This window comes from Heteronotia binoei, chromosome 13, assembly GCF_032191835.1.
Source record: "Heteronotia binoei isolate CCM8104 ecotype False Entrance Well chromosome 13, APGP_CSIRO_Hbin_v1, whole genome shotgun sequence".
NCBI classification, from domain to species: Eukaryota; Metazoa; Chordata; class Lepidosauria; order Squamata; family Gekkonidae; genus Heteronotia; species Heteronotia binoei.
Window position 1 is genome coordinate 40,430,790 of NC_083235.1, and position 15,379 is coordinate 40,446,168.

The window sequence follows — 15,379 nt, forward strand, 5'->3', positions numbered from 1 at the left end:
ATCCAGATTAGTGGGCCCCAGGTGATATCTATTCATCTCTTGCTTCTAAATTGGGATATGAGACTTACTCGACCAATGAATGTAATCAGAATGTCAAAGGCGAAGACTGGTGTAGCCAATCTGTGAGTTGGCCTTTGTTTACAGGAAGGTATAAGATGTTGTGACTGTGGGGAAGAATTTCGGAGCAGAACAGAGGAGAACGGGGTGTATGGTTTGTTTTCTCCTCTCCACATTAATGTGAAAAAACAATAAAAGAGGTCTGCACATCAACTCTTCTGCGCCTGTGTCGTTCGGGAGGTCCTTTGTTTGGGAAGAAGGGGACTTCATCTATGTGCAACATCCATCAAAGTCTGCATTGCCTTCCTTCTGGCCGCCTATGCAAGGATATTAGGTTCATCATAAAAGGGTAATAGCAAAGGAGATTTTATTTTTAGGCAGTTGCTAAGTGAAGATATATTCTTTTGAACATACACTTCATTAGCATAGTGTGTGGCCTCACTCCATATTTCAGAGCAATGCCATTTATTTATTTATTTGACTTAATGAATCGGCGGGTTCTGCGCAGACTTGGAGGAAGGCAGCTTGTCTCTTTGCTCCTACTAACGCTAAGTTGTTTTAATCTTTTAACTTTTATCTTGCCTTGATAGAAGGAATTGTTTTTAAATAATCTTATCCTATCACCTCACTTTTAACATTTGGTGCCTCTGTTTTGTCTTTCCCAAGCTCTGGCTGCTTAATTAGTTAATAAGCCTCTGCTTTTGTTTTCTGACTCAGAAGCTGCTGCAGCTAACAAACTACAGTTGATGTTTTATAAAGTTTTATAAAGTTTTACATAGTCTTAGCTTGTCCCTCAAAGACAAGGTTTTGCTTTTTTTGTTTTTTTAGTCTTTTAATTTGAACTGAAGGTTGAAATTAAATCAACTCCTGCAAACCAACAAGGCGGAGTGCAGTCGGCTACAGAGTTGGCTCTGACAAATTTGGCTTTTAAAGATATTTTATGATATTCTTAGCAGATGTTGTGGCTTTTATCTGTAAGTTTTAAGACATTAGTTGTCTGGTATTTGTTTTATTTTTTTATTCATTTTTATCAGGACAGGGCTAATTGCCATCCAACAGAACCCTCTTAATGGCATCGGGCAAGCGGCCAAGAGAAGTGGAGGAGGAATCTGCTTCTTTGCCACTTTGCAAACAGTTCAGGATAGAGGACTTTTTTACCTTAAACAATAAGTCCAAATCTGCTCTGCCGTCATTTGCTATTGAAACATCGAATCGCTTCTCCCCTCTAGAAGACGAGGTAGAGCCTGCTGAAAAGGAGGAACTGACTAATGAATTGACTAATGAGTCTGACCACAAAGATGGCGTAGACTCTCAACTCCAGTCTGGGGTGGGGGCTTTAAAGGTGCAGCAGAGACAGCATGATAATGAAGAAAGTTCCATGTCTTCTGACGAGCTTGCCCCAATTACCCTGATTGCAAGCACAGTGGATTGTATCTTTAAAAAGTTAAAAGGTTTAGAAGACCAAATTCTTGACCTTTCTTTGGAACTAAAGAGACTATCAGTGTCAATGGATAAAGTCTACTTAGCCCAGCTGGATGATACCTCTATTGGAGCTCTAGCCCCTTTAAAGCGATGTCCGTCTGCAACTCAGGATGTTGATCCCCGGAGCTCCTTTACGGAGTCTAAGGTCAGCGTGGGCCATAAAAGGAACGTGCAACAATTGGTTCTACAGCCCAATAAGGTATGCATCACTGTTTGTCCTTATGGCAGGAAGACCCCATGCTGGAGAAGTAAACTTTTAGCTAAATCCCATCTCTGTGAACTTCTTCATCTGAACTATCATAAAATTGACTTGATTACCATTGAATCTCTTAATGATCAGTCTCAAATGCAGAGGATTCTGCTTACCTTTCAATCCCCCAACATTCCTTCACTAATTTTGAAGCGAAAGAATTACTTATGGTCGAAAGGGGTTTTCCTCGTACGATCTTTTATTAACTCTCAAACTAATGCTCTGCTGCCTAACCTGTCCGCAGGGGACAGTACGTGAAGTAATCCCCATCTCTTGAAGAACGCATCATCTTCAGCGGCAAAATATAAGGCTGCGATGTGTTTTAAGGTTTCCAGATCTGGTCAGTCCCAAGCAAACCCCGAGTTGCATAATGAGTCATCAGTGCAACCCTCTATGGATGTGATGCATAGTCCTCTTAATGTTTAATTAGAAGATGACCTTTTGCAGTCATTTGGGAGTCTTCCAGCAAAAGATCAACAGGCGATACTCGTAAGACTTGAAGGTACTAAGCTGCAGCTGCAAAGGTCTTTAGAGCCGGGGAAATCAGTTCCTTCAATCAACCTGGACTTAATGAATCGCCCCATTCTGCCTAGTGCCGGGCTCTAGCCAATGTACAACAAAGTAAAAAATACATACATATAAACCAATAAAACCACTCAAAGCAAATTAAACCCTGATGGCTTCTATTAAAGTGCTGTTGATCAGATGTCCTAACGTTACAGTGCTTCTCATTTTTATAATGACACACATCCACTGAATACAAGCCAATTCTAGGATATTTGAAATAAAGGTAAGAATTGATCCTGGAATACCAATGATCTGGGTTGCTGATGAAACCACAGGGTGCAGAAATGGATGAAGCATTACTTTCAACATTTCACAGGTGGAAACATTTTGTTAAATGAAGGAGTACTACCTGACAGCCCCTTCTCCATTGCATACTTCACAAGGTACTGCTCCACATGTTGAATGCTGTCTATTAATTTGCTCTGCAGTAGCTGGTCTTTCACTGATTTATATGAAAGACAGTGTTTATTATCAAAGATCTCAATGCACAGCAGCCAAGAAGGTCAGAGCGCCTGCTCCGGCTGCAACGCCACTGAGGATGTTCTTCGCAGCTGAGAACGAAACGTCTGGAAGGAAAACTTTCTCCAGTAGAACACGGCACTTGAGCCCGAAAGATTCTACAAACCCTAACAGTGTTTATTGTTTTGATCAAAAATATAGTAGGATAACATAATTGCCTTATAAAGGTCCCAAGTCTACCCCAAGCCCCGCCCTATCAGAATGCAGTTCCCAACGGCCAGCCATTGGCTGGGCACATGGAAGGTAGCCCAAGCTCTGCCCTGCAGCCCTAAAAAATGCTGCGGCCAGGGACACCCAGACCTTTGCTTCCCAGTGCCAAACCCTGCGTACACAAAGTGGCCTTCAGTAAGTCAGTGGCCATCATTTGTCTATAGTATACCTTGCTGAAGATAGTTTGTTCACCTTGCTCTCCAATTCTGTAATCCTAGTCCTATTGCATAGTTCATTGATTGTCCTCTGCTGACTGATTGCACTTTTTTATATCCTGTAATCTGCCTCGAGTCTCAACAATAAATGTTGACCATAAATTTAATAAATAAAAACTGTCTTAGTTCTCATGTGCATGCATTTATCAGCCTGCACACTGGTGACAAAATGCATCTAGCCCCTTCACCCAAGTATTTGTCACTCAAAAGACTTGGCAAAAAGAACAAAACCCTGAAAAATGGTGGTGCCATGCAACTCACACCGATAAAAACTTTAGCAAAGTATTTTTCAAAAGCAATAACTGGGGATGAAATAGGGACAGTGATTTACTAGGGACTGCAAACAGAGACTACCCTTGGTAAACAGGGACTGTTGGAGCATGATAGGGTGTTTTCAGCAACTTTACTTGTGTTTCAGTTTGGCAACCATCATGCCTGCTGATGCATCATCCAGACTAGACCACTGTAACAAGTTCTGCATGGGGCTGTACTGAGACGGCAATAATTTACTTTTCTAGTCTATCACTCACTGGAATTATATTATTCTGATACCCTCAAGGCTTCCGCTGGCTCGTTAGCCAATCTGGCACAATGGACTGATTGAGTCCCAAGCTGATTGAAGACCCTAAAGCAATCTGTTAATTCTTCAAACGCTACAACAAAAAAATGTTTTACAAACTTGCTCACACATATGTGGAATAAAATCTTATGAATAATTTAAAAAGCTCTTTAATCTTGTGAAAGTAATAGGTGAAGACCCCCTCCAGTTGTTCTGCTACAGCAGAAAAGGGGAAAAAGTAAAGGGAGAGAATATTAATTGTGTCTGTACTGGCACAACTTCAGAGACACAGTTCTCTGTTTCCTTTGCCAAAAGACCAAAGCAAAATCACCACCACCTTGTCCTATCTTTTCCACTGAATCTGATGATCAGATCTAGTCCTAAACATGTTTCCTTGGAAGCAAATTTGATTTTACCAAGGTGTAATCCCAGGTAAATGTCCAGAGGGCTGCAGTTTTTGATGTATAATGGAGTACTCAACACATTCAGATCTGATTTCAAGGAAACATGCTGCAGCTTGGTCCATAGTCTAGATCAGGAGTAGCGAAACTTGCTTAATGTAAGAGCCACATAGAATAAACATCAGATGTTTGAGGGCCACAAGACATGAATCTGAGATGTTTGAGAGCTGCAAGGAAGGAAGGAAGGAAGGATGAAAGGCAAATAGATGGGAGGAGGGAGGGAGAGGTAGAAAGAAAGCAACTTTAACTTTAAATGTATTCTCCTAGCCACTAGCTGGCTTGGCTTGGAGAAGTGATTTAAAGAGACAAATGCCTTCTCCAAACTGGCCCATAGGGCGGTGGGGGCTTTGAGAGCCACACAATATATGTGAAAAGAGCCACATGTAGCTCCTGAGCCAAAGTTTGGCCACCCCTGGCCTAGATGCTTGTTCACCAGAGGAGGCCTATTTAGTTAATGTTTAACCTGTAAATGTTTTTACTGTTGTGAGCTGCCCTGAGCCTGCTTCGGCGGGGAGGGTAGGATATAAATCCAATGAAATAAATAAATAAATAAATAAATAAATAAATAAATAAATAAATAAGTAAGTAAGTAAGTAAGTAAGTAAGTAAGTAAGTAAGTAAGTAAGTAAGGGATTGCAGCAGGGTTCTGCAGTAAGAAATTGACACCTCTGTTAGCTCCCCACTTCCTTAATTTGGCTCAATTTTAAATCCACACATGGAAGAACAAGGTTAGTGGGAACAAATTCCTTCCAAAGAAGCACTATAGAAGAAACAGCTGTAGTTCCTTTTGGAAGCAATCACTAACCTTTCATTCAGCTCAGCTTGAGGGCATGCAAGTCAATGTATACAGACACAACTGACCAAGTTGGCTCTAGTTCACAAAAGCTTATACCAAAAGAAGTATTTTAGTTTTTACAATGGCACAAGACTTACTGCAATAGATTAACACACTTGCCCATCTGGAATGTGTGGATATGTTTGGGAGGGGGGAACAGAATCTGCCAGCATGGATAATAATGCTGACTCAGATAATTACAGGCACAGGAAGCCATAGCGGCCCACTGTGTTTCAAAGAAAACAGCAGGTTGCAGGCATAAAAGCCAAATAACTGGCTCAGGGTACCAGAAGCTCACTTTGTGGAGTACAGTTCCTGTGCAATGGATTTTTTTGGTTGTTACAGAATTTAGCATGCTGGCGATGAGTAGTGAAGGAAGGGCTCACAATCACAATCCAGGAGCCATTTATGTACATTCTGCATGGCAAGGTGAGTATCAAGTTGGCAGCCGAGCCTGTAGCTGGCCCCTCTAGCGCTTCTGAGGTTGACAGCTTCATCCCCCGCACCTGACCCAGCAGCAGAGGAGGAGGAGGCACAGCTGCAAGCAGGGAGCCCACCTGACTCATCCCTGTGGGTAGCTTGGTTGAGGGAGCGACTCTACTGAGATTTAGCAGCCTGGTGGAGGGATGCACATCTACAAGGAAGGAGGTTGTTGAGCCCTGAGTTTAGCAGGAGCTTCCCCGCTTGCTAACTGGAGCATCACCGGAGGCCCCCTGCTCAGGGCTGGGCTCTCTGTAGAAGCAACAAGTTGCTTTTGTGACAACTCGTGTCCACCCCCAGTTCTTGTGCTCTTGCTTGCTCTCTTTGACTTCCTGACTCCTGGCTCCAGACGACCTCAGTCTTGCCCTCTGACTTGGCTTCGGTTTGAACTCTCTGGCTTGACCCCGGACTGGACTTGGACTTTGCTCTCGCCCGCACCCAGCCTGTGACAGTGAGTGTTTATTTGCAAGCTTGCTCAAACTTTCAAAATAAAGCATCTACTTTCACTTTCTGCTGACAGTCCCTCTGGGTAACCTGAGGCTGTTCTTCAAGAAACTAAGATAGGAAGTTTAAAGTGTGTGTGACAACATTCGTAACGCATACCTCAAAAGTTCAGACATTGCAACTTGTTTTCTGCATCTTTAATTATAACTTTCTATTGAGCTGCTATGGAACGAAATACATCATCTTTTTATTTATTTCTTTTATCAGATTTATATCCTGCCTTCCCTTGATGGACTCTGGGCGGCTAACAACAGCAAATTAAACCACATAAAACATTAAAAACAAATTACACAATAGGATCTATCATACAGTTTACAATCATTAAAACCAAGATGTGCATTCCTGATTACTCTGATGTTCTTGATTCAGTTATAATGATTCAGTGGGATTATTAGTGGAAGAAGTAACTGAGATTATCACTAGCTATAAAGAGTACTGTTGTTGGCTGGTGAATGATCAAGGCCACAAGATAAAGTGAAGGTGAGTGACAGCTCAATCTCTCTCTCCCCGTGCACCACCGTCTCAATCTGAACTGGGCCTGCACATGCTTGGAAACTAATTTCCAATCATGGAGCTCCTAAGGCACGTCAGTTAGTGGCTGCGGATGGTGGTATACTGCATGAATCATCCCTCAGACTTCTGAGAAAGTTTAAGGCTAAATAGTCGCTTTCATGGGTGAAAGTGGAGGGCAGGCCTTATGCCCTCTGACTCCTGCCATCAATTCTATAAAGAGACAACAAAGTTGTCATTCAGAGTTGCAATCTGATCCTTTGTTTTCTTAAAGCCAACTCCAATGAATTCAGGGGTAAGTGTGCATGGGATTCTTCTGCAGTCTGATGGCCCTGATCCTCTACAAATTGCCACCTTCCCAAGGAATTCAAGGTATTTGTGCATGCCTGCATCAGATGTTGGTGGCTGTGATACTGAGCAGGAAAGTACCCAATCAGAGCTTTTTTTTTCTTGGGGAACGTGGTGGAACAGAGTTCTGGAAGCTCTTTGTGGAAACAAAATTATAAAAAAAATGTTTAAAAGTTCATGAGGGGCACCATTGTGTTTCTCCTTCATTTCCCTCTTGAGAGTTCCAACACCTCTTTTTCCAGGGGGAAAAAAGCCCTGTCCCCAATTCAAATCTCACCTTCCAGGCACTGTCATAAAGCAGTCTTAAGATACACCACTATTCTCTAATTCTCTTCCCCATCTGCAATAATGAGGATAATTTCACTGACCAACACTACAGGGATATTGTAAACACAGTTAAAGTAATCAACATTTCAAGATGCTGCCAACTATCAAGCCTGACCCCCATCCTGCACTTAAGCCAAATGTTGACAACAAAATAATGCTGCCTTCAGTCCCATAGCTGCCATGCAGTGGCATAAGGGATCACAGAATCAGGAGATGAAATGACTATTGCATCTAGGAGGTGCAATTGATCTACCTGGCCAATGACACAGCAAAGAAGCACTGCAGGCTGGAGAGAGAAGAAAGGATTCGCTAGAAGAAGGGATTGCACATGAGAATTTTAAACAAATCCATCTATTTTTGTGAGAGGAGAGCTGAGGGAAAGAAAGCTGACCTTCAGACTGATTCCGCAATCATCTTTCTCCGGAGCAGGCTTCCATTTCTGGGCGGAGCAAACTGACGATTTCACACCAGTTGCTCTGCGCCGGCATTTTGCACGGGGCAAACCCGCGATTTGCCCCATCGCAATGTAAACCTGTTTTTCAGGTTTACACTGTGGCGGGGCAAATCGCGGGTTTCCTCCGCACAAGATGCCGGAGTGGAGCAACTGGTGTGAAATCGCCAGTTTGCTCCATCCAGAAACGGAAGCCTGCCCCCGAGAAAGGTGAGTGCAGAATCAGTCTCAGTTTCTTTGGAAGGCAAAGCACTAAGCAGCATCCAAGCTCAACTACAAAACCAAGAAAAATAAAGCTAGGCCAGCATGAGGACATGCTCGCTCAGTATCAAATAAATCCTTCCATACAGAAAGTTCAGAGCTTTCACTAAGGTGAGCAAGCAGCTTGTGCAGTAATGTAACTCTAACACCAAAGAAGAGTTTTAGTGAGGCATTTTATATATAAGCACTCCCTCTGTCAATTCCCCTCTGCACCAGCAAAGGAATGGGAGGGATTCCCCATCTTTCCCCTGCAGTGATTCCTCATTCTCACAGGTCACCCACTTGTAAGAAAATAATTTCAAAGTCACCTCTTTCTTTGTTATTAAAACAACATTTTTGCAATTTTAATGTGCTGGATGTTTAAAGTTGAACAATCCTGTGCCTCAGAATAGATACAAAATGAGAATATTTGCCCACACCAACTGTTTTCTGTTTCTGTGATTCAGTTCATAATTCCAGAGCACATGCTAGAATTATCCAAATTACATTTATTTTTCACCAACTGAACATTTGCATTGATTGCTAAGTTCTTTCCTTGAACAAGCCACACACCAGATTTGTGGCAACAAACCACAGTTAGCCAAACATTCCTCTTGAAATTGTCAAGCAAAAAAAAAAAAAAGGTGTGTATGTGTGTGTGTGTGTGTGGGGGGGGGGAAATGACAGAAGACTTACAGTCTGCTTCCAGAATGGAGCGGATAGACTTAGCAAGATCTCTGGCTTCAGTCGCGAGGGAAGCTGTGATGGTGCGGCCATTCCTTCCGAGATGTGCAAGAAGCGTTTTAGAAGAGAACATGGCTTTTCTGTTGCTGACAGGAACATACGGAAAAGGACCAGATATGGTTTATTTGCAACACTGTAGTATTCATTTTCATTGCATTGAGTGCAGATTTTATTTTGGGCTCAAATCATAGCCACAACCTCAGTCATGTGACTGATTTACAAGTATGTTCTGAGTCAATAATATTTATTGAACAATGTAGTCCTTTAATATTATTAGATAGTAGGAAGAATGCCAGCAGGGCATGCACAGATGTGAACGTCCTTGTCACAGTTAAGGCTAAGCCAGGGGGACAGCAGGCTTCATCTCCATCCAAAGATGCCATTTTGCTACTACCAGAGTCTTTCTCCAGGGCCAGGAATCCTCCAACAGTGGAACACACCTTTTCCACCAGAAGAAAGCTTCATTGTTAGTGGGAAAGAACCTTTGATGCCAAGCTATTGTTTCTATACCCCTTCACAAAAACTGTTTCATGCTGGTTTATGAAGACCACATGTAGAAAACAACAGTCAATGACACTCAATCAACAATCATTAATTCAAACCCAGCAGCAGAATAAAAGATTCTCAGCTTAATGAACTAAAGTGCATAACCAGAGGCCTGCTGGAATAAATTTTGCACACACTGCTGCACTGCTCCCAAGTAAACTTCTACTTCTGTAGGTACAAAGCTCCCATAAGGGGATGTCAAATAGGCACACAGGGAGCAATCTAAACAGGTCTGCTCAGAAGTAAATCCAATTTTACTCAGTGGGGCTTACTCTCAGGAAAGAGTTCGTAGGATTGCAGCCTCAGACACTACACTGTTTAGTGTACTACTTAGGCACTACACAACCCATCCCCTTTCATGCCAGACCTTTTCTTTCTAGAATATTGTGACTTGTTGGGGGAATGGGTCAAACTACTGGGTACTGCTCTTATTAGAAAGGTCACTGAACTAGTATTCTCTGTGCTCATATCTCATCTTCAAATACCTCTATAGGATTACAACTTAGGGGTGTGCATTCGGTTAGGCCAAACCGCATAGACCACCGAATCACCCCTGATTTGGAAGTATACGGCACCATATACTTCCAATTTCATTTTCAGGCCATTAAACGGGAGCCGTATATGGCTCCCCATATACTTTCGTATAGATGTTCGGAAGTATACAGAATTCAATGCAAAAGGCGGGAAAGGGGCTTCTGCAGCCTCAGGGGAGCTGCTTGCTTCCTTTCCCGCCTTTGGAAGCCTTTCCCCCCTTCTCCCATAGCCTCCCTGGGATCAGGGAGGGAGGGGGAGGGGGATAGGAGCCCCAGCAGCCAATCCAAAGCATGCATTTGCAAAATGCATTGCAAATGCATGCTTTGCAGGGCTGTTGTGTAGCTGATGGCTGGGCTAATCCATCATCCATCAGCAACACTGTTGTTCTTTTGTTTACTTGGGTATCCAAGTAAACAGTGTTATCTGGCCAATCACAGAGCAGTGCTATTTTTTGAAACTGCTCTCTGTAGGGTCAGAGAACCTTTTTAAAGAGTCTGCATGGCTGGACTCCATTTCCATTCCTGTTGTGTTGGTGTGTGAGAGAGATTGTGCTGCACTGGCCCTTGGCTTCAGCTGCTGCTGCTCCCTCTCAGCCTTGCCTGACCTGCCAGACAGTGCCTGGAGAAGAGAAGACTAAGGTAAGACAGTCTTGGGGTTCTTGTTTTTATTTTAGTTAGTAAAAGGACTTTTTAAGACTCAGAGTCCCTTTACTTACCCAGATTTGGGTGGGTGAGTACTGGGTAGCTTATTTGGCGTTAGGGGGTTCTGCTGGGGGTGGGAGACTGGGGTGGGGTGGGAGGTTTGCCAATTTGCCTGTATCTTACTTTAGTGAGAGGACTTTTAAAAGTGTAGTGTCCTTTTACTTTTCTTGATTTGGGTGGCTTGGATTTCTTGGGGTTAGGGTGAAGTTTTTTTGGGGGGAAGGGGAGGGGTTGGTAAAGTTCCTGTATTGTTAAAAGTTAAGTGTTTTATGGTTTTAAAAGGATTCTGTGTTTGATTTGTTGCTGCTGTGTTGTGCTGCTATTGTTCCTTTTCTCTTCTGGTTCTGGTTCTTGGCCGGGGGGGGGGGGTGCTGTTTGGCCTAATTTTCATTGTTTAAAAGGCCACTTTTTTAGCAGTTGAGTTTGTTGGCCTTCTGTTTGGATCTATTCTCTATTGCTGCAGGTTTTGCATCCTCCTGTTCTGGTTTTAGGGGGCGGGGGTGTTGTTGACTGATTTGGCCTGAGGTTTCTTATTGGTGAAAAGGCCACTTTTGTAATAGTTGAGTTTCTTGGCCTTCTCCTGTTGTCCCTTTTCCTGGTTCTGGGTTTGGGCGGGCGGGGTGTTTGATTTGTTGCTGCTGTCTGTGTTGTGTTGCTGTTGTTCCTTTTCTCTTCTGGTTCTAGTTCTTGGGGGGGGGGGCTGTTTGGCCTAATTTTCATTGTTTAAAAGGCCACTTTTTAACAGTTGTGTTTGTTAGCCTTCTGTTTGGATCTATTGTTGTAGGTTTTGCATCCTCCTGTTCTGGTTTTTTTTTGGGGGGGGGGGCGGGGTATTGTTGACTGATTTGGCCTGAGGTCTCTTATTGGTGAAAAGGCCACTTTTTTAACAGTTGAGTTTCTTGGCCTTCTCCTGTTGTCCCTTTTCCAGGTTTTGGGTTGGGGTGTGTGTGTTAAAACTTAAAAGTTAAGTTTCCTTCTGTCACGTTTTGTTTTTTTTAAGTTACCTCTGGTTGGTGTGAGAGGGTTGGTGTGTGGGCTGTGTGGGGTGGGGTTTTTATAGAGTTTTTTTTTGAGTCTGAGGCTGCTTTTGGTTTGTCTAGGGCCACTAAATAGGGTGCCCCACTACTAAGGGTGTTTTTAGGGATTGTGTTTTTTGAAATTTAAAAAAAAATTATCCAGTTTAGGGCTTTATCTTCTTTCAAAATTCAACTTGGCCACATAGAGGCGATTTAAAAAGATTTTAGGTTTCTCATAAAAGGCAGCATGACTACTAGGCCACATCAGGCTCCCTTTTAAAGAGACTAGGGTTACAGTGCATCTTGCTTTCAGCCACTGAAAGCCGGTGCATCCTTAGATTTCCATAGGGTAAACCACAGCTTCTCTCAAGTTATAGGGGACACCTGATTTCTAGTTTGCAAGGAAATCCGGTTTGTCCCAGGATCTAAGGAGAAATTTCACTAGGATGATATAACAAGGATTGCCTTCATCTCAAGGTAGCCTTTTAAAAACTGTAGCCAGGCAGAGGGCAGGAGCACCTAATCTCCTAAACTTTACCAGATCACTACTACCCCAACCAAAAGAAGGACGGGTTAGGGACCAAAGGAAAAAAACAAACAAGTTTTGGTGGGAGGGTTTTTAAAAAGAAGTCAGGGCACCTGTTGGTTCAGGGTACAGTGCAGTGAGTTAGGTTTGTAAAAAAACCCCACTCAGTTCAGGTTGTGTGAAACTGGCCAAGGGTGACATGAGTGACAGGCAGCAGAAGAGGGGCCCTGGGAGCAAGGCCAAGGAGAAGACTAGAGGGGTGGAGGGGAGGACGAGGACCCTGGTCTCCCCCCTACCTGTGCATAGGGCCACTCCACAGCCGCCTTCCAGCACTCCGACCTCTGGCCGGAGTGTGATGAAGAAGTCCTGCCTTGGGCCCTTCATCGAGGATGCTGCTGGGGCGCCCCAGCAGAGGTGCTATTAGGTGCTGGCACTGAGCAGGGGTCTGCTACTCGGGCAGTCTCTCCTCCAGCTGATGTTGCTCAGCAGCCAGAGGAGGGGCAGCAAGAGCAGCCCTCCTTGGAGATGAGCTTTGGGGACAGTTTTCTGTCCAAAACAATCACCCCAAGGAGGGTGCAGGGTGTCATGCAGGAGCTGGAGGAGAAGCTGGTTGAGGAGGACCAGCCCCCTTCTTTGGTTCCTTCGGGCACCAGCAGTCCTTCAGGGGATGGCCAGGAGGGGAGGCCGCATGGGGTGGAGGGGGAAGAGATGGAGACACATGAGGTGCCTCCATCTCCGCCCACTTCCCCCTGGCAGCCAGCCCCTCCTGCCACCTCGAGACACGATGTGTCTGCCCCAAGCACCTCAAAGGAGGTGGCTCCAGAAACCCAAGTCGCCAGTCAGTTTGGGTTCACCTCTGAAGTCTGGAAGCATTTCCAACTTATGGAGGATCCACGCTATGCGCAGTGCCAGCTGTGCAGGGCCCGGATCAGTTGTGGGCGGGATCCTGCCCACCTGACGCCGGGAGGGATGCGGAATCACCTGAGGGGCTGGTGCTGTGGTGCCCGAAGCAGGCTGGTGCTGCGGTGCCCAAGCGGCCAACACCACCCAGCCAGGTGGTCTGTCCCATAGCGACTACCTCCGCTCTCCAGAAGCATTCCGTGGGAGTACAGGGATGCCAGGCATCTCTGCCTGAGATGTTTGGTGGGGGACGCACCTGTGTGCCAAGAGGGGGAATCAGGTATGGCAGGAGGGTGATCGCCTGGAACCTTGCCAGGTCGATCGCCCATGGGCTTCCATTTTCAGTGATCGAGGGTTGCTCGAGTACTTGGCGCCCTGGTACAAAATTCCTGCGAGAACCACCATCAGCAGGACCATTGTGCCAGCTGTTTTCAGGGCGACCAGATCTGTGGTGAAGGAGCATTTGTCCCGTGCTGCCGGGGGGACTGTTCATTTCACCTCAGATATCTGGAGCTCCCAACATGCGTTTGAGGGGTATCTCTCCCTGACTGCGCATTGGTGGCAACCCAGAGAGCTGGGGGCAGTGCAGTGTGGGGGTGGCAGCAGTAGCGGCAGGCAGGGTCAGGGCCGCCAGGCCGGCTATTGCTGGGCCTTGCTGCACGCCAAAGCAGTCAACGCGCCGCACACAGCGGACACTCTCAGAGCCATCCTCTCATGGTAGTTAGAGGGCTGGGTAGGCAGCGGGGACGTCGTCATGGGCTTCGTGATGACTGATGGTGGCTCCAACATCAAGGTGGCTGTCCAGCATCAGGGCCTAAAACGCCTTCCTTGCGTGACCCACCTTCTCCACTTCGTGGTTAAGGATGCATTGGGTCAGACGAAAAGCCAGGATTGTCAGTATCTAGCCGCGACCCATGAGTACCGACTTCTGCTCCAGAAATGTCAGCATATCACGGGTCACTTCTCATGCAGCAATACGGACTCGTATCGGCTGCGTGAGAAACAGACACTGACAGGCATGCCAGGGCACCGCCTGATCGGTGATGTCAGCACACGCTGGAACTCCACCTGTGCCACGCTGGAGCACATGGTGGAGCAGAGAGCAGCCCTGGATGCCTTTGTCTCTGAGAAGAGGGTCTTTCGGGATGAGAACCGTCTCATCCAAAAGGATTGGGTGATCATTTCTCAGACTGTGGAGGTTCTTGGGCCCTTCAAGACCCACACAGAAATGCTCTCGTCTGACACGGCGAGCATCGCACTGGTCGTCCCCATGGTCCAGATGGCCCGTGAGGACCTGGCCTCATTTCTAGTGCCAGCTCAAGGCCATGCAGACGTTCTTCCAGTTGTGCGCGCCCTGGTTGTTGGCTGCAGGAAGGGCTTGAGGCCCGCTTTCAGACTTTCACCCAGGATAAGGTCTACAGTATGGCGACCATGTTAGACCCACGCCTTAAGGGCACAGTCGCCGAGCGGGCCAACGAGCTCAATTGCTGGCGAGACGAGCTCTCCCAGAAGGTCGAGCGTTCCAGGGTGGGCCCAATGCCGGTAGTTGAGGAGGAGCGGGGCGGAAGCAGCTTATCTGCCACTTCCACTGCTGTTGTTCATCCCCAACCTCCCCAGCTAGGCAGTGTTTCCCACCAGACTCATGCCATGAAGAGTCCTGAGGTGACACTCATCGGGCGGGTCGTTGGCCCCTCTAGGAGCGGTAGGGCACCAAGAGCAAAGACAGGTGCTGTGATGGTGAGGGACTATCTTTTGGAGCTCCTCGAGCCGCAGGAAGTGTCTCCTTTGGACTATATCTGGCCAGCCCTCTCCTCCGTGGCCAAGGCGTTCCTCTCATGCCCACCAACGAGTGTGCAGAGTGAGCACGTCTTTTTGCATATGGGTGACATTGTCTGCTCACATCGCAATCGCCTGCAACCATGGACAGCTGAGCAGTTGGTCTTCCTGAAGGTCAACTTGCCTCTGTTCGGCTCCCCGAACGTAGACTTTGAGAGTGAATGAAGTGAGCACCTACTTGTGCCTGCATCCTCTCTTGGCCCACACTTGGAAGGTGGTTGTAAAACACTCCTCCACTAAAAATAGACTAGTCCAAAGACAGCCCAAAAACTCACTCACAAATTGATTGGCAGTTCATCCCTCCCCCACCCCTCATCCCTCCCCAAACCAAAAGTGAATGCTGGTTTAAAAACTGCAAAGCGATCCAAATTTCCCCAGTCCCCCATCCACACATGCCTAATAATACTGAAAGGGCCATTGCAGCCCCCAACTGTAACTGACAGCACCCACAGGCCCAGCCCGGATAACCCAGGGTTTTTTTCAGGGAAAGAAGGAAGAAAGAGGGAGGTGCCAGTGATGATGACAGGCAGCCAGCAGCCATACCAATGCTGAGGTCCCTCT

The 15,379-nt window shown here is 46.0% G+C and overlaps 1 protein-coding gene across 1 annotated transcript in view; it reads right to left on the reverse strand.

The window, feature by feature from the left end:
• The window catches only part of STXBP4 (syntaxin binding protein 4), a 240,927-nt gene that overhangs the window by 115,671 nt on the left and 109,877 nt on the right, over positions 1-15,379 (reverse strand). The window contains exon 20 of the mRNA XM_060253551.1: positions 8,712-8,845. Coding sequence (XP_060109534.1) covers positions 8,712-8,845 — 134 coding nt within the window. The remainder of the gene's footprint in view (positions 1-8,711; positions 8,846-15,379) is intronic.